General features: G+C 39.9%; 4 protein-coding genes across 4 annotated transcripts; 1 reads left to right on the top strand and 3 right to left on the bottom strand.

Moving 5' to 3' along the window:
- Nucleotides 1–412: 412 nt before the first annotated feature.
- Nucleotides 413–4,207, bottom strand: LOC110056451 (endosomal/lysosomal proton channel TMEM175-like). Its single transcript, XM_020762931.2, has one exon. The coding sequence runs from the start codon at nucleotides 2,735–2,737 to the stop codon at nucleotides 1,310–1,312; it is 1,428 nt and encodes a 475-aa protein (XP_020618590.1). The 5' UTR covers nucleotides 2,738–4,207; the 3' UTR covers nucleotides 413–1,309.
- A 1,639-nt stretch (nucleotides 4,208–5,846) lies between these two features.
- Nucleotides 5,847–9,861, bottom strand: LOC110056488 (endosomal/lysosomal proton channel TMEM175-like). The gene has a single exon (XM_020762968.2). It carries the CDS (start codon nucleotides 9,824–9,826, stop codon nucleotides 8,348–8,350), a length of 1,479 nt encoding a protein of 492 aa, XP_020618627.1. The 5' UTR covers nucleotides 9,827–9,861; the 3' UTR covers nucleotides 5,847–8,347.
- Nucleotides 9,862–9,926: 65 nt separating this feature from the next.
- Nucleotides 9,927–24,929, top strand: LOC110056487 (uncharacterized). Its single transcript, XM_020762967.2, has 10 exons — nucleotides 9,927–10,052; nucleotides 12,930–13,336; nucleotides 15,358–15,428; nucleotides 15,834–15,896; nucleotides 17,414–17,541; nucleotides 18,304–18,400; nucleotides 19,364–19,516; nucleotides 20,501–20,679; nucleotides 22,198–22,363; nucleotides 22,968–24,929. Exons 1-10 carry the CDS (start codon nucleotides 9,970–9,972, stop codon nucleotides 23,151–23,153), a joined length of 1,533 nt encoding a protein of 510 aa, XP_020618626.1. The 5' UTR covers nucleotides 9,927–9,969; the 3' UTR covers nucleotides 23,154–24,929.
- LOC110056484 (fibroblast growth factor 10-like) lies at nucleotides 24,856–27,107 on the bottom strand. The gene is made up of 3 exons (XM_020762965.2): nucleotides 26,848–27,107; nucleotides 26,644–26,744; nucleotides 24,856–25,251 (listed from the first exon to the last, which is right to left on the bottom strand). The coding sequence occupies exons 1-3, from the start codon at nucleotides 26,948–26,950 to the stop codon at nucleotides 25,069–25,071; spliced, it is 387 nt and encodes a 128-aa protein (XP_020618624.1). The 5' UTR covers nucleotides 26,951–27,107; the 3' UTR covers nucleotides 24,856–25,068.
- Nucleotides 27,108–27,307: the final 200 nt, after the last annotated feature.

Consider the following 27,307-nt stretch of genomic DNA (forward strand, 5'->3'; position numbering starts at 1 on the left):
TTGTGTTTGAGGAAAACTAGGTCAGGGAAGTCACATGATCATCGTGACGTCATAGTTTTCAAAAAGCTTCGTTTTCAAAATGTTTTCCGTCCACACTAGAGCGCAAAGGAGGCGTTTTCAAATTCCTCCGGTTTGAAGAGCGTTTTCGAAAAGCTCCGTTTTCTTGACGGATTAGTGCAGACGGAAGGCCTAGCCGGAGAAGTAAAGCTTCGTTGTCAAATTCCTCCGGCGTAATGTGGACGGGGCCTTGAATTACTTTTATGAAATGGAGGAAATCATCAATAATTCATCACATTCATGACCGTGACGGTGTTTGGATGTCTGATCTTTATAATAGCCATTTTCGGCGGTAAGCCGGCCATTTTGAATTCTGTTATTTCAAGTAGCTATTATGGGATGTTCAGAGGGCAAATTAGTATGTATTTTACATTTATTATATAAACACCAGTGAAGTACCAGGATTTTTCCTTTTACTAGAAAATCATATCTTCATCGCAAGCAGTGAAGCTACTATTTTTATCTTTCACACTGTGAAGATATCATTCCTTTTTGATGACATTTTTCTTTTGTCCCTTTAACTATACTTAAATTTGTTGATGTATGATCGAAACATCTTCAGATCTTCGGTAGTCTTCGGCAATCTTCGTTAATCTTCGGAAAATGTTCAGAAATGTTCGGAAAATGTTCGGAAGCGTTCGCTGCGCTCACTCGTGAGATATCGAGTTGAACACTCGAAGATAAAATTCGTATCCACGCGCGGGCATGTAATATCCTCTTTTATTATATGGAGAAGAGTGTTTTACTGGGAACTAAACCACTCGTAGATTCCATACGCCACTTCATCCGGGACCCGAGTGGCGTATTTTCCGTATGTCACCTTTGTGAGTGTCGTATCGTTCAATGACGTCACGATTCCCGCCTTTTGCTTTTGTTGAATTGGTTTCTCCATATAATAAAAAGAACATTACACGTTGGCTCGAAGATATGAATTTTATGTTCTCGTGGCAAGAACAATATCTCACGAGTGAGCTTCGCTCACTCGTGAGGTATTGTTCTTGCCACGAGAACATAAAATTCATATCTTCTCGCCACCGTGTAATATCCTCTATATGTGTATTATTGAATGACGATTGAATACGCTTGGAAATTGAAGGATTGTCGAAGCCAGGAATTGATCAGTTTAACGAAAATGACTCCATAAAATATACGAAGATTACTATTAAACACAAATTTTCCTTCGTATCAAGGTCGCAAAGTGCAAAGTTCCCATCATTCAAGTCCACGTAGTGATCCGTGATCCAGTCTTCAGTTACTGATTTTCAGCAATGCTATGAAATTCTGACTCGATCTCTTGGTTACTTAGCGCCGCCTGCCGCCTGCAGTGACAGCGGTCCCAGTAGCAGGAGAACACAAGCTTCATCAGGATGAATATTACAGGAGTCAATCCAGCAGCAATGTGGTATACATCATCTGAAAGAGAAGCGTTTGGGCACACAGTAGCTGCAATGTACACCAGGAAGGTCATCAGTGGAATTATCGCAAGCTTCAACGCGAGGTACGAGTGTGTTCGAGACGCCACGCGAGGATCCGCGCGCGACTCCAGGTAATTGGGACCTTTGCAAAGCGCGATTATGAACACTACTCCTTGAGTGATACTTGCCATGAAGACGATAATGGCTCCCACTTGGACTGCAAGGCGGCTGTCTGGTTTGCCGTGCCCAGCGTAGCGGTTCAGTGTGACGTTGATCAAGGGTGACAGGCCCACAAAAGCTAAGGAGATGTTGTTACAGACCAGCATGACTTGATTCAGCCTCTCGATGTAGTGGAATAGGGAGTGGTGCGTGAACCACAAAAGCGCAACCACCACGAATGTGGCGCCGTAAGTGAAAATTTCAGACTCCATGTGCAGCAACGTTTTTTGAATGCCGTTATGATCAACTTCCGCTTTTGTGGGAAAATCTTCAGAAGTAATATCCAGGATTAACAGCGTAGAAACAATCGCGAAAAGTCCATCGCTGAAAAACTCCACTCTTTCCTTGTCGATGAAATTTCCAAACATGCGATCAAACTCCGACCCGGTTAGGTAAACGCGCGTGAACTTGCGATAAATAACTCCCACAAGACGATTGATGCACGGGGAAATCACGACAATTGCCACAACCACCAGAGCGAGTTGGATCTTCGCCAAGCTAAGAGCACCAGCTAAAACATACAGGATGGGATTGACGGCTTTTTTCACCAGCATGAGCTTCATTCTCTGTTTTATCTCCTGATGGGAGAGATTCTCAAATTCACGGTCGAGCAGACGTGGTTGATGAAAGGCGTACACTATCATGATGACTTCCAAGACTTCAAGAATTAGTAGATTTCCACAGATCAGCATCATTGGTAGATACTTCTTTGTGAACATGCCCTCGAGAGCGCACGTGAAAGGGAGGAACGAAGTGAACAGTAGAGACCCGAGGTTGAACCAGACTAGAACATCATCAACTCGGGACAAGATTCGAAAGCGAAGAACATGCGATTCCCACACGGCGCAAATCACAAGAAATCCGACCAGATAGATAAGTAACTGAGGCCACTTGTCGTTCAACTGATCTTCCAGACTGCTACTTCCTACTGCTGTCTCCTCCAGTTTTCGTAAAGGCAGAACTAAAATGGTCGCTACTATGGCGAACACGGCGTCGTTGAAACATTGCAAACGCTTCAGATGAAACAGATCTACTTCCTCTGCCATGGCGCTTACTGTCAGTTGCAAAACTGAAAACTATGGTTTTAATATTGAAAGCTCCGCTTTTCAACCTTCGCCTTTCCGGGAAGTCTCGTGACAAGATCCTCCATCACATCACGCAATCATACGGATAAGGAATGTCAATCTTTTTTTCCTCCACTCTCTTATCTTCCTTTTCTTGCTCTTCACTCTCCTTTTTTTCCATCGCGTAGAGTAATTTCAGAAACCATAAACTGCAAGGGACCGCATACGATAAACGCTGCCAACGTAGGATCTACAAGAGATCTGATCAGCCAAAAAATGTATGAAGACAAGCAATAAACTGCAAGGCTGATACTACGTGAAAAACGTTTCGAGACACCAACATGACAAGAACCGATAAAGTAGGATCGCAACAGTGGACAGCTTGCAGTTTATGGTTTCTCATTTATGTACTTTCGGACCGTAGGTCTTTTTAGATCCGATACTCTGCGTTTTTTAAGCATGGTATTGGTCATGCGGTTGAATGTTTAAATGTTGAGGCTGGCCTTGTCCAGCCACATTTATTCTTTTGCTTTTCGAGACACCAATCTTGACACTTTGTCTCCTTGCGCCCCGAAACATGTGATGTGGCAACGCGTGTTTCGGGGCGCAAGTGAGTTCAAAGTACGGAACTTGATATAGTGCACGGGCCATTTTGCAATTTAGGTGCGTTGGCTGTTGGGCTGGCGTTACATATCTTCGCTACACAGTGCTGACGAGCCCCAAGAAGGGCGAAACAGCTGTCCACTGTTACGATCCTACTTTATCGGTTCTTGTCATGTTGGTGTCTCGAAACGTTTTTCACGTAGTATCAGCCTTGCAGTTTATTGCTTGTCTTCAGTAATTTTAGGTATTTTGGAGTCCTAAAATCAAAGTGTATATGAGTGATTTCATAAATGCAGTCTTAGCTATATTAATCATAACTCTAGCCTTCAATGCACTGGATTGAATTTTTGTCTTTCATTGTTGTGCAGCGAACCTCGAAAAAAACCTTCGATCAGGAAAACTGAACCGAAACTGAGTAAAAAACTGAACTTTTAGCGGCTACTTACGAACCCAACCTCATCTCCAGGGCCTTCTCCTCGACGATTTTCAAAATGGCGGCTAAATTTCGAACACAATTTTGGCTGCCATTTTGTTTTGGTCTTCTCAAAATGTCACGTGACAAAAATCTCCAAGATTTTTTGGAGATTTTGTACCACGTGACCCAGCCTGTGACAGGGTCTTCTTCCGACGAGCCACTATTTTGAAAATCGTCGAGGTGAAGGCCCTGGGGACGAGGTTACTTGCGAACCATCCAGTTGGCAACCGAGACCGCTGATCGAAAAGACTAAAGACGCTTCTATACAAGTTAGTTTCGATCTGAAGTAAAATATTTGCAAACTGTATTGTTTCATCTTTCGTGCCCGTATTTTGTTAATAATTAAAGTGTATATGACGTGAAAAATAATTTCTGCTTATTTGAAAGGCCTTTTAAAATATAAAAGAATGGCGTTTTTCTATTTGAAATATCTTTTTTCGTTTTAAGAGCCTGTTTACAAGGAGAGAGGGTTACCCTGGTAAGCGAGTTATCCTAGCAAGCGGGTTACTCTAGCACTCACACATTTCCTCTTTTTTTCTTCGTCATGTTTACAAGGCAGCGTTACCCGAGTTGGCGGGTTACCTTATCTGCGTGCTAGGTTTACCCCGGCAGGCGGGTTAACTTTTTCCCTTGTTAACACACCAGGTAGGGTTAACCCGCCTTCCCGGGTTAACTTTCTACTTGTTTCCAGATCCTTTGCACATTAAGTTGTCCTGGGTTGTAGGGTTACCCTACCTGTGAAATTTTGCTTGTAAACTCGGGCTATCTTTAGCCCTTCAGCTAGGGTTTACCCGCTTGGTAACCCACCCTCCTTGTAAACAGGCCCTTAGAGATATTGACCCTTAGATACTGGCCCTTAGAGATATAGTACCCTTAGTGCTGTTGCCATGGCAACTCTTTCGGCTCCAGTCTCTTTCTGTCAAAAAACCAAATATCTCCAGTTGCAACCTCTAAAGTGAGACAAAGGGTCCTACTTGGAACAGACATAGTTCCCATGTTGTCTTAACTCCCATCATTAGATTGGGTGGGGTAGATGGAACTTACTTGAGAAAAAAACTGGGAATTTCAGTTTTTATTAAGACAGCACCAGCGGCAACTGTTGTCATGGCAACAGCACTAAGGGTGTCATTTTGTTTCTTTTGTGATGCACATTTGTGGTGCCAAGTTTCAAGAACACTGCTTCAATATTTCCAGAGATATCGTTTATTCCTTATAACACCCCTTATCAGTTGCAAACCTTGTGACGTCATCACTAATTTAATTTACATAATAGAAAAACGTCAATATCTCTAAAACGAAAAAAGACATTTCAAAAAGAAAAACGCCATTTTTTTTGTATTTTGAAAGGCCTTTCTAGTAAGCAGAAATTAGTTTTCATGTCATATACACTTTAACTTCAGATTGAGACTAACACTGTACCAACAGATGAGTCTTTACTCTTTTTATTCAGTGGTCTTGGATAACTTGAAACTCCAACTAAAACATATAATTCATAGCGACTTTGATGTGCCTGTAATTTCGTGTGCCCACACCTGAAACTGTGTGAAAGGTCCTGGGGTTTTGAAATAAGATAGAAACAACAGACGCATTCAGTAGTAAATGAAGTGTTTTCCAATGATTTCAGTAACAAATACATTCAACCAAGTTCTCTGGAAAGAAGCAAAACAAAACAAAACAAAAACAAAGAAAAAAAACACTGTGTGGAAAAGGTGCTTGAAATGTGCAAGAGGTTTGTTTCACTTACCCTTGGCTAATTTCATATCCAGAATCTCCCTCTGTTTGACCCTTGGCTGAAGGAGAACTGAGTTCAAGATCAAGTTAACCCTTGTCTGAAGAAATCCAAAGTCTTTTCCTAGGTACCTTTTATAATTTTTCTATAGTAAGTACTGACAGACGCATATCACCTTGTTGAGGTGATATGCTTCTGGTAGTGACCAATGAACCTTTCAAATTATTATCAACAGATCAGGTAACAGCAAGTTAATATCCACTGACGACACACAACTCCAGAAGTAGTGTTAAAAGTTAAAACACATTTATTGGGAACGTTACTAAATTGAAAAATGTTACTTGATATAACAAATATATCTACTTTTCTTTTCACTTTAATATAAATTGTAAACTTTCTCTAACAAACATAGTTCTCACTTTGAAACAAAAATATATACCTAATGAAGCTTTTCCTATTAACTTTACTTTAAACTTTCTTTCAACAAAGTTTAACTCTCAAAGGCAATTTTTTGTAATGATTTTTGACGATTTTGTACATGAAGTGAAAAAAATAATCTTTACTTTTCATCCTAACTAGTAGCTTTCTAAGCAAAACAAACTCTACAGTGAAGGTTTTGTTTTTTTTGTTAATTACAGTACTTAAAGGTACCTGTGTCAACATAATGTGAATGCACATGAACGACTTTGATTGACACTGGAAGGTTTTTAAACAATAGAAATTGTATGACTCATTGCCATGTGCTGCTGGGGATAACTTGTAAAATTGGACCATCCATTCAAAAATCGTATCACTACTCATGCGCAAGACATTGCAATAGACCTCTTAAATCAGTATCTACAAAAATTGCTAATTCACACTAATGCTCTTTTGGGTCGGGGGGGGGGGGTACCCTCTAATGGGGAGGCTCTGACGGAAAGGGGTACCTTTCTCAGGGTTCAGGTATATACACTGTAAAAAGGTAGGGATTTCACAAGTTGAGGTATATGAAAGGGAAGGGAAATCGGGAAATCAGGAAATCGGGAAATCGAGAAATCAGAGTATCAACTCCCCCCATAACATGAACTAAGCAAATAGTACTTGATTTTTCGTTAAAACATCTCTTCTGGTGGTGCTTGATGTTCTCCTGTAATATTGTTCATTGACTTCCTTCAAAGGGTGTAGAAAAGGATGCAGTGTTCTTAAGTAGATATGTAACAGGGGTACCTTTTTTCAATAAAAGGTATACAAAACGGGTAGCTTTTCTGTCAAAACGGTACAAAAAGGGTAAAGGGTTGGACTTTGGAGTGGAGCCTCCCAGTAAAAAATGTTCTAGAGTCTCCCCTCCCTCTCATCCCTGAGGGTTGGGGTAAATTTACATTAGAATAACCAGTAACCAAATCTATTTGTCACCCCATGTTTGACCTGAAGAGAGGCAATGAATGTCTAAATCTTTCCATTTCTAACTAAAGTTGTTTTCTAAATTTTAAAGCTAAAGAGCATGTTATTAATGTAACCTATACGTGCTACGTTTAATGAGTTTACACTTAATCATATTCTGTTCAAATTGTCTTGCATGTTCAGCTTTGGTTTACATACAGAATCCCCATTTCAACACTTAAAAGTACATTACAGATTCTGCAAATTGTGTAAAATATACAAAAGTATATAAAACAATGGCATTGATGTTCAATGGTGGTCGAAAACCGTGATAAGGCCTATTTTCATTTACAGCAGCATTTCACACTTGGTGTGAAGAGAGGCAGTACCAGGAATCATTTAGATATCAGTGTGAATATGGGTTTCCAGGAGTCTATGCCAAATTTTGGATCAAAGTGCTTATATACTCGAGGGTTGATCAGTACTCTGTACTGTATCGTCATAACAATAGTTTATAAACATAGTTTCTGTGACCGGTATGGGTTACTAGTCAGAAAAGGCATGAGCCACACTGCCACAAACGGATGATTTTTAAAAAAAGTAACATGGTTAAAGGGTTCTGGTGCTCAGTACCAGAAGTCTTGACCAGGGCTGTCATTAAGTGCCATAACACCTGTTATGGCTGAGAATGCTTGATTTTCCCTTGATGCTAAGGGTTAAAATGTCTGCTGTTGAAAGAATTCACCCACAAAGTAACAAGTTTACTGCAGGTGTAGAGAACAAGGCAACAGGTGACTCAAAACGTAATGACAGCCCTGTTGACACCTCAGCAGTGTGTTTGTGCCAGGCCACAGTGCTTAGGCTGCCGTTAGGCAGCAAGTGAGCATTGAGCCTAAGATGTAGGGTGTAGCATAAGGGTTGGGGATAAGGGAGAAGGAGAGCTTTGTGCATACTGTAGTTTTAAAAACTTACCACAACAATGCTTGGGGGGTATACTCCTTTATTGGGCTATATAGATATGTACGGCCCCAAAGGGTATGGTCTTTTAGCCCTTTGGGTCAGAAATAGGGTATCAATTTTGGCCATTTTGGTCTCAAATCAGGTATTGTTTTTATACTCTTGTCTTAAATTGGGACTGTGATTTTTAGGCAAAGCTATCCTACCTAATAAAAGCATATAAACATTTCCTTTAACATTAGAAGGGTCAGGTCTTAAACAGGGTATCAAACTTTTGGTCAGGTCATACCTGTAAGTTTTGGGAAGTGGGCCGTACACCCCCACCCAATTTTTCTGGGAGTAGCCCCCGGCAACAAATGTTAAACTGCTAAATGGGAATAGAATGAGGTTTTCTCCAGTAAGGATTTATACTTGCTGTAGTTTTGTAACTTTGTTGTACACCTTATAAATGCATGACGCAACAACATCATTAAACTGCTAATGAATCCGATAAACTACTGTCACCTACACCTTTCTTTTGTATCCTCAATCTGCTCCTGTGTGGTGGAGGAATCCAAGTCTCCACATCTGGATCAATAGCAATGTCATGCCTCATGACACCAACCTCTCGTCGGCCGAAATTTAGTTTAAGTGCTAGAAACAAAAATGGGGTCACAAATACAGCAGCATGATAAGTTATATATACTGCCCAGTTACTGTGGCTCAGAGTGGTGTAATACACCATAAGGCTGATAAGAGGTATAACAGTGAGTTTCAGGGCCAGGTAGCAGTGACTGGTTTTTGAAACGGCTGGGTTAACCTTGGTTTCAAGATGGCTGGGACCTTTCCACAATGCGATTACAAACACGAATGCTTGAGACAAACCTGCCATGGCTATAGCCACAGAACCACACTGGACAGCGAGCTTTGTGCTGTCATTGACAGTATCTGGGCTGTCAGCATATCTGTTTAAAATGGCGATGAGGAAAGGGAAGAAACCAATGAAAGCCAAAGAAATGTTGTTGAATACCAACATCAGTTGATTCATTGTTTTGATACAGTGAAAGAGGGAATGGTGAATGAACCACAGTAGTGCAATGATGATGAAGTTTGCAGCGTAAACTAGGAACTTGGGCCACATTTTCAGAACAGTTTTATCAATCCCATTTTCCTTGACATCAGAATTCTTGGGGAAGTTCTCGGTTGTTATGTCCAACACAAGTAGGGTTGCGACTATGGAGAAGACACCATCACTGAAACATTCCACTCTCTCCGTGTCGATGTAATTGCCAAACATCAGGTCAAAATCAGCTCCAGCGACACGAATCGCCTTGCACTTTCGAAAGAGAAAGCCAATAAAACGATGTATGCACGGAGTGATGATAACGATGGAGAGCAGGACCCAGGAAGTGGTCGGACTCGCGTGACTTACAGATGCAGCCAGGATATACAGCAATGGGTTGAGCAGTTTTTTCGCCAGCATATAGTCTCTTCGTTCTCTCTGCTGCTCTTTCGGCAGCTCCTGCAATTCCTCTATGAGGAGGTAATCCCGATGAAACGAATACAAGATTATGGCTACTTCGAGCAGTTCCAGGATAAACATGTCGCAGCAAATTAACACGAGAGGAAGGTACTTCTTCGGGTATTTTCCCTCCAGTGCACACGCGAACGGTAAAAATGAGGTGAACATGAGCGAAATGAGGTTCAACCAAACTAGGACATCGTCTACGTGTGCAAGAATCTTAAATCGGTGCACGTGAGATTTCCAGACGGAGCAAATGACAAGGAATGACATAAAATACACCACAAGCTGAACCAGTCGATTGTTGAGCTCAGTTTTAAGGTTAACAGTAGAGTTTTCCTCCAGTCTCCGAATTGGGAGGATCAAAATTGTCGAGACTATGGCAAATACAGCATCGTTGAAACATTTTAGGCGGTTTAGATGGACCACATCGCGCTGTTCCGCCATGTTTTTCGAGGAAACACTTCGAAATCACGTGAATCCTGGATTTTGGCTCAACTTCGGAAAGGCGCGAGATACTTCCGAAGATCTCCGAACATTTTGTTTTTCGTAGTTCACCCTCGTGCCCGGCCCTCGTGCCATAATTCAAGATGGCCGGCGATAACAAGGAATCGATAGCAATAAACCACGATAAATGCAAGGAGATTGATATCTTTGAGGCTGTACAATGTGGGTAAGTGTGAGAGAAGCAGTTGTTGAACTTACGGTTCGTCATTATGACAATGACCTAGAAATCTGACTTTTAAAAATGTCTTTTTGATGCTCGCATAAAACTAATAAGCGTTTTCTCGTAGAGTTAAAATAAGCTCACCTTTGGGACCTCAGAATTTGTCCATATTTTTAATGAGGTGTGAAGTTAAACAGGTTAAAATGCGTTAGTTAAGAACCAAACCATTCTTCGTATACAACAGGGTGACGGACTGTAGAGCGTGTGTTTGTAAAGTGAGCTTAACACTGTACAGCTGTCGGTTCGACTGTTTACTTCACTTGTTTACAGTCTCACGTGTTGGTTTATCACGTTCTTATCTTACATGCTGAATAACTAATACTTGGAAATGATAGATCAAGACATTGTAACTGCGTTTTAAAGTGAATTTTTAAAAGTATACGAATTATAACTTAAGTCTGGTATAAAATATTCAATTTTCTTGACTTTCAAACACCTGCTACTCTAACTTACGTACAGACGCAGTACACCATTGTAAAATTTTGTTCATACAGCATGCACTCTGATTGTGACACAGGCTTTGAAACAATGTTGATTACTTATCATTGCATTTCTTGTACAAAAAGTAGTAGTATTTCTCTCTTGGTCGTGTAGGAGACATCAACTCCTCCCCTCCCCCTCCCCATGCCCTGCCAAGCATTTGCTGGGCATTTCACAATTTCTTGTTCCCTGGGAGGCGGGAATTTGACGTCAGAGGTTGTTATTGGGGTGGGGCATTTGACACCTTATGGTAAGGGGAGAACATTTGCCTTGAAGTCAAGGTCAGGCTAGCAGTCAGAGAGACACCACAGCTCTTTGCAATGTTGTGGCTCAAAAAGAGACCCTCAAAAGCTTTTACTGTGTTTGAAGGTAAGTAAAATGTTTCCACCTGAAAAGTTAATCATGATAAGTTGGGACATTTGACCACCATTTTTGACCCTGGGGATGGAAATTTAGCCAAACAAAAATTCTAAATGCCAAATGTGTGAGGAGTTACCCAGGGCTGGAAGGAGATATTGAACTTTGAAATTGACTGGTACATAAAAAGCCTGATGCTAACACTTGAGTGTGACAAAACTATTGTGGTTTACCTTGAAACCACAAGAACTCACCAACGTGTAGTTCGTGTTTGTATCTTGTATTGTAGGAAATAGTTTCTACATTTTTGCTAGCCACATTGGCACATGTATTCATTTGCATACTGCTTGCTGAACAATAAACGTCGCCTTTTACTTTTTAAAAGTACTCGTTGTCTTTACATCGTGGCAGCGGTGGGAAATGTTTGGAAATGTTTGAGAAAACCAGAAACTAATTAAAATAAATCCTAGTCTGCAGCTCTTGGCTCATTTAAGGTCATTCCGCTGAAATAGAACCTGCACTGAGATTTTTGTGAAACTTTGCCTGTGGATTGTTTATATTATAGGAACTTAAATTTTGAAATAAAAATGAGGGGTCCCCATGTTCGTTTAGGAGCAAAAGCACTGTGTTTATACCCATAGAAATCCTTATAATAGCACCATGATTGTAGTTGCTATTGCTTGCTAAATTCACGTTTCCGACGATTGCTTTTTGTTCTTCACTGAGAATTGGTCCATATTTATTTTACACAGAGAAATTTATTACTCAATTGAAAACAACAGAAAAAAATGATAGGTCACCATACTCCTTTGTGAGAAAATGACGATTTACCTCAATGGCGAGGTCCAGCTTTAAAGAAAAAGTCACCATTTTTTAATGCGCGCGGGCTAATCACACGTGAAATTATGCGCAGTATGGATGCGCAATGCAATACTGGGTAATGACCTTAACTGTTTGAATTCACCCAAACTATCTCTTGTGTTAATATCTGGCATTGTTACATGTAGATCTTTTTCTCAATTCTATTGTCATTGGTGTTTCCAACATCATGAGTGTACCTTGTCCTCGGTCCTGAATTAATAAACAAGTACATCTTTATCAAATGTGACATGCGAAAGTTTTTAACCATTTTTAATTATGTTATTCTTGCATGCATTTTATTGTTCTTAACATCCCTTTTTACATTTTCATACTTAACATACTTTTACTTCTTTGTTTTATATTTAATATACTTATGCAAACTTTTTTATCTTCACATTTAAGCTTGATAATGACTGAATTTCAGTTGAGACGTCGCTTTTACCGTTAGCTTTTACTTCAAATTGTTTTAAAACACCTTTACATGTATGTTGTGTCTCCAAAAATGAAGGACTTTTCCTGGACTGGTGGTATTCAAAAGGACTGTGTAAAGCTGTGGTGAAAAGCTAACCATAAATTTTAACTGTTGGATTAAATGCAATGGTCTTCTTGGCTTCTGCAGTATCTTTTTCACAAAGAGAACTATTTTTCTTGGGGATGTACTGGAATGTTCATGATGCACAGCATTTTTAGAAGTATTTACATAAAAAATGCATGAATACTGCATTTATAGGGAACGTTATCCCTGATTCTAACATATAAGTTTGTTTATCGAATCTTGGCAACCAAGCTCATATAATAATTAACAAGCAGATTCCATGTTGCTGTCTGTCTGTTCAATAATAGATCACAGATGATGTCAAAATGTGTTACAGTAAGTAGAAAAAAATTGGCAGACAAGCCATTATGTGAGTGTGTCACAGAAGTTCTTTCCACATTTTGATGTCTTCTGGGATCATTACTGAACCTGTAGATGTATGGCAGCGTGGAATCTATGCAAGAAAGAAACAAAAAAATATTAATAACATTATCTATATGTCTGTCCTCCAATAGGTCATAGGTTAGAACCAAACAAAATGCAAGAATAATTTGCCTTATTATATAATATTTTCCTTTGTACATGTATAGAGATACCAGCATGTGCAGGGAACTTGTCGGCCAGCATGGCGTGAAAATCCTCAGAACCTATGACAGTCATGGACACACTCCTTTGCACTGGGCAGCCTTAGGTGGTTACAGCGATGTGATAAAGTTCTTTATAAACTGTGGGGTCGAAATAAATGAACAAAGTCGATCTGATTATGGACCTTATCCAATCCACTGGGCATGTGTTAATGGTCATATTTTATGCGTGGATCTTCTCATTCAAAATGGAGCCTCTATAAACTGTACAGACAACAAAGGTTGTACTCCTTTAATTATTACCGCACAATATGGAAAAGCAATGTTGGCTGGATACCTTATAGGCAAGGGAGCAAAGACATTTCTCACAGATCATGAAGGGGACTCAGCTCTACACTGGGCATGTTTTAAAGGTAATAATAATAAATATAAATACAGGGATGCTGCAGAGAAAAATCTAAGATGGTTCATTGACAAGCACAGCTGGCTTTTCTGGTCTTTGCACCGTAAAGTTACCCTGAGTCATTTACTTCCCAGTGAAATTTCAGTCACTGAAAATCTTTTTGTCAACCAGTGAAGTCACTCTCATCCCCAGAAGCTGCAGTCCTTCTCGTCAGCACGAAGAATCACAACCTCTGAATCTGGGCCGGTCCAACAGCAGAAGTCTGCGATTCTCAGACTTCTCTTAAATCTGACAAATCTGATTGACTGAGAATACAAATACAAGTACTCTGTGTATGCTCAAAGAATCTGGTCCGACCAAAGGTTGTGGTTTCTGTTGCTGACCAAAAGGATCATGGCCTCCGGGGATCAGAATGTCAGTGAAATTAGTCAGAAGCTGACTCTTACTTGATAGTAATGAACTATGTGTTGGATACTGTTTGCGCTCTGGGAGGCTGAAAGACCAAGCTTCATTAGAGATAATAAAACAAGTGGAATAATATATTAGCATAAAAAGAAGGCAAGTGCATGTACACGTGCATGTAGGACTTGTGGGGAATGAGAAAATAGGAGAACACTGACTTACAACTTTTGCTTTCTACATGTACCTTTCTTGAGAATTCTTTTAGTGGAGTGTAAACTCTATCTTGTCTTGTTAACTGGGCAAAGTGCTCAGCTGTTCTGGGTCTTCTGCTATACACTGGGCAAACATTGCTCATATTAATGCCTATGGACTTTATGGGGAAATCCAGGTCCTAGTATTGACCAGCTGTGTAAGATTTTATAATAATTATTACAGAAAAGTGTGATAGGGTTAAGACTTCCATTATTTCTTTAGTACCATACAAGTAAGAGAGAGGCATGGTGATGTACATGTATACAATTTAGTTAGTACACTGTATCCTAGGTCTAGAAGTCTGCTAGGTTCACCTGGCTGGGCTCATTGAGTCATGTTTTTGGACAAGACACCTACTTCTTGCAGTGCCTCTCTTCACCCAGGTGTACAAATGAGTAATTTAATGCTGGGGGTTAACCCTGGGTTAGACTAGCATCCCATCAGGGAAGGAATAGGAAAAAAATATTCCTAGTTGCTTTAAATACCAAGGAAACCACCATAAACTATGGCCAATAGGGGCACATGTCCCATCACAGACTTTACCTTTACCATGTAAGTAATACAGGGAAAAGATTGATTTGGTTTAAGGTAATTCCTCTGAAATAAAAGTGACAAGATATTTTTGTTCAAACTTTGTCCACTGAATATTTGTCATATGAAAACTTCAATTTTGAAATAAAAAAGGGGGGTGCCCATGCTCATTAAGGAGCAGTGAGGTATTGAAAATGCCCCATTTTGGCGTTATTTAATGCTTATTACAAGAACGCATTCCCAGTAATTGTAAAATCTTTGTGAGCCCAGACTCTTAAGAACACGCATTAAACTACAGTCAATACACTGTGTCGGACACAAATAAACATTTTAAGTTTGATTCAGACAGAAGGCTAAATCCTTGATAAAAAATTTGAACAAAATTTCTTGACGTGGTTACCGACTGCAAAATAGAAAAGACCACAGTGTATCTGCTATTTTTCTTATTTATTCAAATATCAGCAATAGAAATTAGTCGTAGTAACAATCTTTTATTAGGAAGCTCCATTAGATCAGTCTTTTCTCACGCAAAGCTTATGATTAGTTGATTACAATGACTGGAAAAAAAATTAGGGTGCCCTTGCTCGTTGGTGAGAGCTAGAGCCATTTTTCAACTGACAGAGTTCAATACCAAGGCAAATCTGTCATGTTTTCAATATGCACGTGCACGAGCGCGCTAATGACGCCATAAATTATGCGCAGTAAGGATGCGCGATGCAAATGTGAGGAATGACCTTAAGATATTAATTGTTATCACTGACAGTAACTGGCAATTTACCAAAGCTTTACCAAACAAATTTGACTCGACCAAATAATAACTGGGAAACCATGCATTTCTGTTTGCAGGTCATAGTGAAGTGGTGCAATTACTGTTGTATTCTGGTTTTGATCCAAAGCAGAAAGATAGGTTTGGTCAGGTATCTAGTAACATTCTACTCTGTTTCATTCTCAACACATGCATTGTATTATATAGAAAATAGAAAACATTTTTCCTGTTTCTAGACACTGAGTTCTGGAAATATGAGTAGAAGTTTAGGAGAACAAGAAATGCTGTGTGATCAAGAGCTGCATGCAAGTGTTTCTTTCACTTTTTTGAATTCTCCCAAACTTTTATGACTGTTCCTATGTTTCTGTAGAAACTCAATAGAGTAGACACATAATTTGCAAAATTAATGTGGCAAATGGGTCTGTGTTCAAAATAAAAAAAAGAAGAAGTTTAAATTAACCACATTCATATTAGCAGGGTCCAATAATTGAATACAAAGTGTACTTGTAGTGAATTTACTATAAAATGAAATTGACTGAAAAGCTTGTCATTTCAGACTCCCCTTCATCTGGCCTGCCTCAGTGGAGACCTAGTTACCGTTGAACACATTGTAGACATGGTAGGCATTGACTATTTGCATCAGCTTCATCCTCTGTATTTAAAGACTGTATGTACCATCTTATTTTTTAACTATGAGGAATAGAGAGCCCTCCCCCCTCCCCCCTCCTGTAAGCAAGGTGTGTGGAAAAATAATGAAGATTGAGGATCTTTAAGCAGACATGTAACAAGAATGAAGAAATTTGACATAAAATTAATTAAGTTCTTGATTTGATGTCCAAATTCTAGGATATACTACTATTGGAAAAAATGTCTGGTAAGGTTTTGACTGAAATGGTTTTAACCCGTTTGTAAAAACAAGTCACATACCTGGATAATTTTAAGATTGTGGGCTGTAGAAAGCTGCAGTAGCAGCAGCTTTGATAGTTACTGATTGATGATACCTTCAAACCTCCACTAATGGCCACCTCTCTATAACGGTCACCTCTCTCCAACAGCCACCTCTCTACAATGGCCACTTTTTTTAGTCCTGGCAGACGGTCCATACATTCACCCTTATTTAAACCTCTCTTCAATGGCCTCCTCTCTACAGTGGCAACAGCCACTAAAGCTTGTCCCAACTGCCAAAATAACTTTTCGACAACAGCCAGTTAAATCAACGACTGGAGTATACAAAACCCCATTGTTTTTTATTGTAAAATGTCACCAAACTTGATCCATACCAAGTTGTTTCTGTTAAGTTGAGATGTTGCAACCCCTTCCCCCTTCCGCAAAGAAAACTCTTTCCTCTCTCCCCAAGATGGCTGTTGTGAAGAGTTTCGACTGTACATGGTTTTGTTGCAGTGCAATGGGCTTAACTAGTTTTTTTAATTGTCTCGATCATTTGCATTTAAATAGATTAAGCCATCTTTAATCTGTAATTATAGGAGTTTTACTCTGCCAATAAAGCAAATCTAATCATGTAAGTTAGCTTTTCTTGCAACTAGCAAACCAGCACTTGAAAGAACATGCAGTGTAGCTAACTGTAAGTAAACGTCAGGAAGCCTGTCAAGTGCTACTGTAAGTTTGTCATTTGCTATAATTTGATTTTGACTCCACTGCGTAACAGAATGACAATATCAGAATGCATGGAAAATCTGGAGATTTTCAGGCTTGCCATTCAGGCAAGCTGGATAAACTATGGCATAAACTACTGTATAATGTCACTTCACTTTTTCTTAACTTTTGTCCATAATCCCCAGGAGGGGGGTCAGGTTAATGGGCCGAATAAACTATAATGTGCAAGCAGGAAAGTCATTCTTGCTTGCCCAGTGGGCAAGATTTCTTGCCTGTTGGGCACGTAAAGGATAAAATCCACTATTCCTGGGCTTTCGGACATGACTTTCTTTGCATGCTGAATGTGCATTTTTATTTGCGTGTCTTAAGGACTGTTATATGCAAACACATTTTTGAAGTGAATATCACAATTTCTGGCCATGAAGAACCTGCGAACAGCAGCACAACAAAAACAGCATGCTTTGCTTCTTTATTTCTCAACAGATTGTACGTCCTTTTAATTTAAAGATTTTTTTCCTCCAGGATGTTGAGTTAGATGCTGTTGACAGTAATAACAAGACTCCTTTAAGACTGGCCATGGGGCGAGACTACAAGGAAATTGTGTACTATTTACAAGGCAAACTCAATCGATTTGTATCCTGTCGCTTGAGGTGTGTACTTTTTACAACTTTTTCTAAAGAAGGGGTTGGTATAGCCTGGCTAACTTGTTTCATTACAGATATGTTCACATGTTTGTGTTTATTTTGATGTGGACATGGCATACAGCTACACGCACTGTACAACCACTAGCATGTTGCTGGTTCTTGCTGCACTATAAAGCTTTCTCCGTTTCTTTTGATTTGGGAATATGATCAACTTTAACTTAATATCTTGGGTCCTGACAAATGCCTTCGTGTAAATACACACTGTGACAAATGGCCATTTCCTCGGAACATAATCAAATCAATCTGTCCAATGTTTTTGCACAGTACGTATCGTAGAGTAATGTATGTATTGCATTTGCCCTTTGTACACATAACAGATCATTTTATTGTTAGCGCAAACTCTCCAAACCAAACTTTTGTAAGCTAGCCACGTAAAATAGAAGCGGCAAACTCCCCAAATCAAACTATCAAAGGAACAAAAAAAAGAACTTTTTTCTTATTACTAGCAACACTGCATACAATACTAACTCTACGTACAATATTTTTGTTATACAACATGAATTGATTTTAATAAGGACAAAACTAAAAATAATACCTCTACCTCATAATACTGTTAAATAATAAACAAACAAACAAACAAACAAGCAAAACAACAGCCTTTTCCTCAGAAATCACTAAATTACTCCACACGTCAGTTTGATCTCTTTCAATATTGTTTTTGCTATGTTACCCAAGTGTAACGTACTTTTCTGACCTTTCTCATTTCAGAGACGTTGTATTTGGCCCGCCTGGTAGATCTAAAGGAGCACTCTTATTTTTGTTAGGAAACTTGCTTATTTGGGGCTATCCCGTGTATTTCTTCTATGTAAGTACTTTTTATAATGAATTTTGCGCAAATCTAGCTAACGCTGTGGTTGTCACATTTGTGGTGATGGTGTATCCACAGCGGTCAAACGTACTGCGCACCCGCTCTTCCCGCCATTGTCCCTCCAAACTGTCTCAGATTTCTCAAATTCTTCACTATTGAGCCAAAAGTTAAGATCGTCACTGAAAAGTTAAACTTTGTACGCTGCGTATACATTAAGGATTGAATAATTGCTATCTTCCTAGTTTATCGGCTCGTCTCAGAACGTTTTCTTGCGAAAGTCGTGCAAATTTTTGCTTGAAACTCCTACTGAATTCGAGGCCATGAAAACCGGAAGTGGCGTTGATTTTTGCGTTGACAGCTATGAAGATGAAGTATACAACTTATGCTCTGACTGTTGGTATTTTTGGCGCCGAATCAAGCGGTCTGGGTTCAATTCTGATTTAACCCTCAGAATGCCTCTCTGATCTAACTAATGGTGTTTTAATGGTACAAACCAACTTTTAGGGCAAGCTGAGGAGGGACTAGGATAGCTTGCTATGGACTAGTATCCCATCCAGGCTGAAGCACATTACCGTGTCAGTTTCTTAATTGAACGCCGGGCTCAAGGCGAGGTGGCCTAATGGTTGGCATGCTGGACTCTGGACCGAGCGGTCCGGGTTCGAGCCCTGGCCGGGGACATTGTGTTGTGTTCTTGGGCAAGACACTTTACTCTCACAGTGCCTCTCTTCACCCAGGTGTAAAAATGGGTACTGGCGAATTTAGTGCTGTTTGTAATCCTATGATGGACTAGCATCCCATCCAGGGGGGGAGTGAAAATAGACGTAGTCGCTTCATGCTACAGGAACCGGGATAAGCTCCGACTGGATGTGCCACTGGCCGCCTGGCGCAGACTTCACCTGATACGTCACCCAGGCTTGCGAAACGGTTGATTTTAACGCTGAAATATTTTATTTCTCGCAGGTTCTTCCAGATACGTTGAGTTACATGCCTTTGACTCACTACCTGTTTATTTCCCTTAATGTTATTTTGTGGGTGTCGTTGTACTACGCCAACTCGAGGGATCCGGGATTTATCCCGTGCCATAGTCCCGATTATGACATGGCGCTAAAACAGGTACGTTCACGTGACAGCTCCGTGTATCATCTTTCTTGCAAAGAGCGTTTGTTTAGTAAGTGTTCAACGGCCGTGTTCGGTTTAACTCGGTTTTCTCTCGATGTTAAAAGTGACAGGGTGATCTATTGGATTTTGTAAGGGAACCCCTTATAGGCACCAGAATTTTTTTTAGGTCATGGTTCAAATCCATTCCTTGGTGGTACTAATGCTAAGGCAAGGGGTACAATGTAGTTCCTGCCATGTTTTTCCCCTGTTTAATGCCCTAATTAAATAGGTACCGGGTGGTCACCTTAAGTTTTAATACTCTAAGTGGTATCAAGCCACAAATTTTAGCCTCTATCTTACTATCTTACATGGATCCATGTTTCAGCTTCTCTTCCCAATTCCAGTAGAGACCTCTTCAGTTTGGGTGGTTTGTTTTCCCATTACAGACCACGTGATATTCTCTGGAGCAATATTCTCTGGAGCATTGCTCTTTTATCCATTTAAAAACTATTCATTCACATGCAAGCGATTACTTGAAAATTTGAAAGCAAGAATTCTCAAGAGTATCATCACATGGTCTGAAATGAGGGAACAAACCGCCCAGGCTAAAAAGGTCTATTGGCGTATTGCACTTCAAATTACCACTTTTGTCCTAGATTCTTTTTTTGCGGACGGCTAGATTTGCACACACGCTACAAAATAACATAAAAAGAAATAGCTCTATTTAAGTGTCAAATGTATTTACCACTGTTGTGCTAAGTGGGGACACTGTAAATAAAGAAATAAATATTGGAAATAAAACATAAACTATTAAGAATCTCAACTGGTAGGAGGTTGACCAGTTGGCTATTTACACAACGCGGTCGAGGAGTTGAACTCGAGGCTACCGAGAACAAATCCAGATAGCGGTACGGAGGATAAATTAAACCTGAACACTCGGCCACGCCGCCTCCTATAGAATACGGACTCCTATACAATGACGTGTTTGGTTCGTTTTAGGTTCCATTCTATGAAGAGTGGCAGGTCAGAACAGGACAGAATCCTCTGGAGAACCTTTGTCATACGTGTAGACTGGTGCGACCCCTGCGTGCAAAGCATTGTAGGATATGTAACCGGTGTGTCAAGCACTTTGATCATCACTGTCCGTACATTAACAACTGCGTCGGCCTTCGGAACAGGTAAATAAACGTCATTTCGCACTTTGAAAGTTTAACATCACTGTCATATTGTATTTTGTGTTATGCCATCTTGTCTGATGTATTATGTATGATCAAGACCTTAAAGGAGTGGCACTACAACTACGAGATTATCATATAATAACAACCTTGCATAAGGCTGGCGCGCCTGAAATTTGAATTGACCAATCAAGATTCAGCAGGCGGGAAAAACTGTTACTGTCCTGGCGTCAATGTATGTTAACAGGAAAGGTGTTGAAGTCGGGCAACTTTTCTCACTGGAGACGAAAATTGATTTTTCACGAAAAGGGATTTATAATTCCAAAAACCATATCAGATTGTAAAAAGTGAAAAAAAATATCAAACATTTGTCCCTCCAAGCTTTTAATTTGGCGCCAATAATGGGTCACCGGCATCCGGCAACTCACTCGTCGCTCGTGAAGTGTCGCCGGAGTGCGCGGGGGTGACTTTGCTTTTTTCGGCGGGAAAACGTGGTAGCCGTCAACCTTTTACAACGACTTTTTGTGGAAGTGATTGCTTTGACAATCGGTATATTCAGGAAAAGCAGCCGGTATATTCAGGAAACTCGACCACATCAATTATACTGTTCACAATGAGAAAAGAAGATTTTTAGGATGTCTGTTTTCTAAGTTTCGTTAAAACTTTGTTTAAATTGTAATCGCACTTCTTTGTTATGCTTGTGTTCAGCGTTGTGATGTAAAGTTCTCTAAATAATCGTATACAAGGCAGCGCCTCTCTTGTTACTTAGGATGGCGACGCTTTATGGAAGAAGAGGCTTATCACACTACACTTTAGGCAAAATAATATATGAAATGTCAGATCTTTGAACAATTATTTACGAAAGACCATCACAGTATACACGGAACTTAGGCAGCTGCGAAAATAAATCCTGGAAAAAAGTCAGGCTAGAACGGGATTGGAACCCTGGACCTTGGGCTCAGTTTCCACCGATTTCTCGAGTCCGATTTACGTTTTCTCTCCGACTTCGGGGGAGGAGCGCGAGCTCTTTCCCGAGCAGCGGCTAGCTTGTAATCTAACCTACCTTGACTTCTACCAACTGAACTATCAAGCCAAGTGGGAACTGGTCAGTTTGTCCTTTCATTTTCACTTCGTGAAGCTTTGCGTTAAGGTTGGTTTACGTTTTGCAACCGTTATTAGAGGGTTAAAGAAGCTACGTCACGGTTTGGGCATCTTGAAAAGTTGAGCCTAAATTTTTCAAGTTCGTCGTTTGCAATCCGTGTTAATCTTCTCCATCCTTAACGATCGTTTTTCCTTTATGGTGTATTATTATCTCTTTAGTGTTTTTTCTATCTTAGTAGAACTATTATTTTCAGAGTTCCTTCAGTTTACAGGTAAGCTTTTATGTGGCCAAAATAGCTAAAAATACCGTCTGTAACTGAGCTCCTTTAAGAATATAAATTTTAAGCGCTCTATTTTTATTTGAAATCACCAGCAAATCACTTTACCAGCCTGTAATTTCTTTCTTTCTTTTTTTTTCAGGGGCCCTTTCTCCATATTTGTATCGTGTGTGGCGTTGTGTAGTTTCATCACGGTGTACTTTGCTATCACCATGTTGTACTTGTTTGGGTTTAGCTGGTTGTTCCTTCTTGGACTGCTACAGTTTATTGCGGTGTCCATTCTCATGGGAGCGCTCTTCATCTTTATAGTAAGTATAAAGTCGTTGTTATCTAACGTGAAATGTGAAATCCTTAGCGCCCTACTTCACATCCGTCTCGATTTCTCTCCCACTCTTGTTTGCGTTTATCCGTACGTGTGTGTTCGCAGTGAATAAAATCGTGAAATCAGGGTAAAGCACACACAGAGGCAAAACAAGGAGAATAATCAGAAAAGCTGATTCTGCTCGTTGAGGGTACCTTTCAGTTGCATTCGATACTTCAGTTCACGCTAACACTTGTGTTTGTGTTTGCCTCGCAAGCTAAAATTATTACGCTATATAAAATTTCACTATGTAGCTATTTGTCGTTTTCGTGTTCCTCTTCTCAATCGACGACGTTTTTGATGATCAGCTGTTTTATTCTTACCACCGCTTATTTGAATTTGTTATAACGAGGTAAAAAGAAGATATCAGTTAATCAGTCTGTCACAACGCTCTTCCGAAAGCGTGACGAAGCGTGACTGGGAACGAACCAGTAGTGGAGTATCACTTCTGGAGATAAAAAAAGGTTCCTTAGCTAAGATTGCACTATTTGTACGACGCTCAGCCTTGTTGTATTTTAATTACTTTGTACTTTTTCATTTGTTCTAAATAGCTCAATCAAATTTCAATCAACCTTACTACTAACGAAAGAATAAACAAGAAGCGATACGCGTACCTCAGAGGACCATCTGGGATCTTTCTGAACCCGTTCGACAGGGGTTGCGTTAAGAACTGGTTAGAGTACTTTCACTGGGTGCAACCATTTGACAAGAAACCGAATCTTCTGTACAACGTGTAGCGGATTGTTTCAGTGGAACAGTGAACGATAATTATTCGACTATAGTTAGAACCGTTGGAAAAGCCACCGAATCTTCGCCCCAACATGTTTGCTCGCTCGACGGATCGTGACGTCATTTTCCCAACCTCGAAGGGCTAAAGTTTTACTTGATGAGATAAAGTGGTGCGATGAAGAACATAGTTATCCAAGAGTCATTTTCAAGATGACCCAAACGTTGTCTTGAACATATTCCGAAGGTCTGATAATATGACCTCAACCTACCCCTGAAATGGACCGAGGTCTCTCCATCCCAAACGTAAAACCTCCCTTGCGTAATGTAAGCCACTCTCCTGATGTAACTCGGGTTAAAGAATGGTAATTACGCTCGGCTTTATACCCCATGAAAGTGAAAACCCAGCTTTGTCCAAGATGAAGAATGATTCCTGGAGATTATGAATGCTCCTAAAATCAAGCCAGAGAATAACGCCCTTGAGCAATGTGCGTCTGTTGATGGTGTAGTAGCTACCCTAAATATTACCGGACAGAAAGTATTATATTATAAAACAAAGATGTTTAATATATTTTCGAGAAGTAGATGGCGCACAGAAATGCTAAACATCGAACAAGCGTGAGTGGATTTTGTAGTGATTCTATTTTGCTCCAGCACAAGTTGGTTATGGGAAGTGAAACAGCAAATAGTTTTTATCAAGGCAGTGATTAAAAAGAGATCACTATAACATGACAAGTGGAGTAATTCTGGGTTTTTGACGCACTGTGGTCAACTCGCTCTGAGACGGAACGTTCGTTGTATCCATTTGATATTGTCGTTTAAAACATTATATAAAACGGCTTAGACAAGGGTGCAAAATGGAAGGGAAGAAAAAAAATGACAAAAAGGAAGTGCTTCGCTCTTTTGAGGGGGTGGGTGTAAGGAGTTGTGTGTTGTACCTGAATGCAGTTTTAGCTCAGTTTTAGCAGTGCAGTATTTCGCGTTATTTGTGTGCTGTTATGCATACGCTCTAAATATGCTTCCATAGCTTTGTTGAAGATCCAGTAGACGTTGTAAGAATTTTTGATGATTTTAAAGGTATTTATGAAATATAAGAAACGAATGGGGTCGGGTGGGATACTAGATGTGAAATATTGAAAATTTAGATCGAATTTTACACAATTATCAATTGATAGATGGACATACGTCAATAATAGATCTCTATCAAACTGTAGTGCTCTCGTGTTGGGGGTAGTCCATTTGATTGTGTGTTTGATTTGTTTGGTATTTTATGTCTTACGGAAGTTTCAATTCCATATAATAAAGAGTCGCCTATAACATAGGATGCTTGATCGGTAGAGGGTTGGTGCAGAGTGCAGTGGGGGGGGGGGGGGGAGGGGTTTGGGGGCAGTTTTCCCTCCCTCCTCCCTCGCCCATTTTTCCACCTCGCGCCTCTTCCCTCGGCAATTTTTCCTCGCTCCAACCTTCCACAGTTACCAAATTCAAGATGGCGGCCTAATAAGAAAATGTGCACTCGCGCGCCAATAATACGCCAGTAATACTACAGGCTACCTATACTGCCCCATAACGTTGATTATAAACTCATTTCAATCACGCATCTTTGTAGCTTAAAAACCATCAAATCCAAAAGATAAAGATCAAATTGAGTTTTCGTTTTACTCTTTTAGTTTCAACGTGTGTTGACTGTTAAATATGATAAAAAAAGTTAACATCTTTTTTATACCTGTTACTTCAGCGTTCCTTTATTTTAACACATGACAATTTAAATAAACGAGATCAAGGATCAAGTTTTCTTTTAGTTTCAAAATGATCATGTATTTTACAGATACTAGATATTTATGATGTCCTTTAGAAATACAATATCATGATAATTATTTGTTTCTCGCATAGTTCGTATTGATGAGGGTTAGTCGACTCCAAAACGTGTCACTGAACCGATTGCGCGAGAAAAGCGCTGGAAATTTGTCCCAGAGCAGTCCTGTTACCGTTTTTCGGAACACCTTTCCGCTTGAGAGCCAAGAAGAACCCGCCATGTTGGTCTGACTCGTAGTAGTTGTAACCGTCGCTTTGGTGAATTTCCTTCCACACACAAGACGGATTCTCAGTGTCCTAGAAAATAATTCAGAAAAACATCAAAACGATGGTTAAAAAAGCGTAGTTGATGTTAAAGATAAACCGTTGGAAATTGTATCTGGACTACAGTGGGAAGCCCCCTCCCGGAAGGGGCATCTTTTTCAGACTGGAGGTGTAAAAAAAGGGAATGAATTTCACGAGTTGAAATGTAGAAAGGGGTAGAAAGACTGTCATATTGTTATTTGAAAAGACCCTTTCCAAATATCTCGAATGGCTAGTTCACCAGGTGAAGTTTAAGAGGTTACTCAGTCGGGTATAGAAAAAAAGGATATACCGTGTCTACTGCTAGAAGGTATGTGAAAGATGTACCACTCTCTATGGAAGGTATATGCCAAAAGTCTAGTAAAGGGTAAGGGTTAGTGAAGAGCCTCCCCGTAAAAAACGTTGAAGGTAAACCCCAACCCCTCCCAAGGAGGGAAGCCTGTGACTTCACGAGTGAAATCTTGAGTCAGGTATCTAATGTGGTTAAGTTATGTCTTCTAAAGGACCTTAAAGTGGGTTAAAACTACTGAAAAAAAAGAAAAGTATCATGCCTTGGTACAATGGCATGTTTTGAGCTCCTTAGAGGGCGTTGTTGTATTGGTAGCCATTGCTTCTCTCCTTCAAAACGGCATTTCAAGATGATAGGTAATTTCACAACCGAGAGCAATCAATCACTTTTAAGGAAATCGCGCCATATGTTGACTTCATAATGTAGGATTCAAACTGTTACTTTTGGCGCCAGATTATCCAACCACAAATAGGTTTATCGTGTTAGACCAATATCTCAGTTACCAATATCTCGTTGACAGTTGTTTTGAGATATGTACTTTCGAACCATCACTGCCATAATAATAGGGAGCTTAAACAACAACGACGGCGACGCCGAGGACGACGCCTTGTCAAAAATGAATTTATATTTTACTAGTGAAATTCGCGATTGTCAAGATCTGTGCAGTACACCAGTGGCCCTAGGAACGTGCTCAGGCTAAATATGTAATAACAGCAGTTGATTCCAAATGGAAATACCAGAAATTAGCCGTAGTCGTTCGCGTGCCTCAGACTACGCAGAACTTGGCCATGTCACGTTCTAGTGTTGCAGAGGACAGCAAAGAAATGTACAAAGATTTAGATTTATAACGCACGTGCACAGCTATTGTTTTGCTCATTATACCTTTTGTTTGGTGACGATCTCGTTGCCTTCGTCGTGGTTTGCTAAAGTCCCTAATGTTAACACTTAAACTTGGAATCGAACTCCTTTTAAAGAAGCGTTGCTTACCCGGTTTCTTGGCATTTTTACTCCTAACATCCACCAGCAAATGAAACGATTAAAGGGCCAGAAAAATTCCGGCTAACTATAAACTAAAACACTTCAACAACATTACTTACCGTTGTGAATAAATTTCCTTGGGCATTCATCGCAATATATACATTGGTATTTTCTCCTCGAATGGTAACCTTGCTGAAATCGACCGTATTCATTTCTAAAACTGGGAACCAAAAAGAAGGGCATTACGTTAGTAATCTCAAAATGGCTTGAGGTTGACCAAATGAACGCGGCGAGTGTATAGTATATATTTTTTTTTATCTTACCACAGTAGTCATCTTTCGTTCTCGCGCCACAAATGTTTTGCTGTTCGTCAATTTGAAGATAATATCCCCATCTCGAGGTCAGTAATACTTTTCGAGATACCATGGTGAGTTGTAAGAACACTGCTACTGTCCAGCAATTAATCAAATTTCACTTCTGGGAGAAACAGCCATCCCAGACGGCCGGCCGATCACAATACAGACGCGTGTCTATTTGAGGAACTATATTAAGAATACGCGACGATTAAAGTCCACAGACAGTGATATATCGACTAAAGTGAAATGTAAGTTGATCGGGGTTGGAACCAGGTGAAGATATTCTGTTTATTTAGACACCTTACAGCGTTTAATACTTCAGTTTCAACCTTCTTCAAATCATTTGATCCTCTTGTCATTTCGATTTCAGCTATCAGATAAAAAACCCATTATGGGTATCATACTGACCATAGTTTAAATTGTCATC

This window comes from Orbicella faveolata, unplaced genomic scaffold (genome assembly GCF_042242905.1).
Source record: "Orbicella faveolata isolate gen_17 unplaced genomic scaffold, um_ofav_v1 contig_35, whole genome shotgun sequence".
NCBI classification, from domain to species: domain Eukaryota; kingdom Metazoa; phylum Cnidaria; class Anthozoa; order Scleractinia; family Merulinidae; genus Orbicella; species Orbicella faveolata.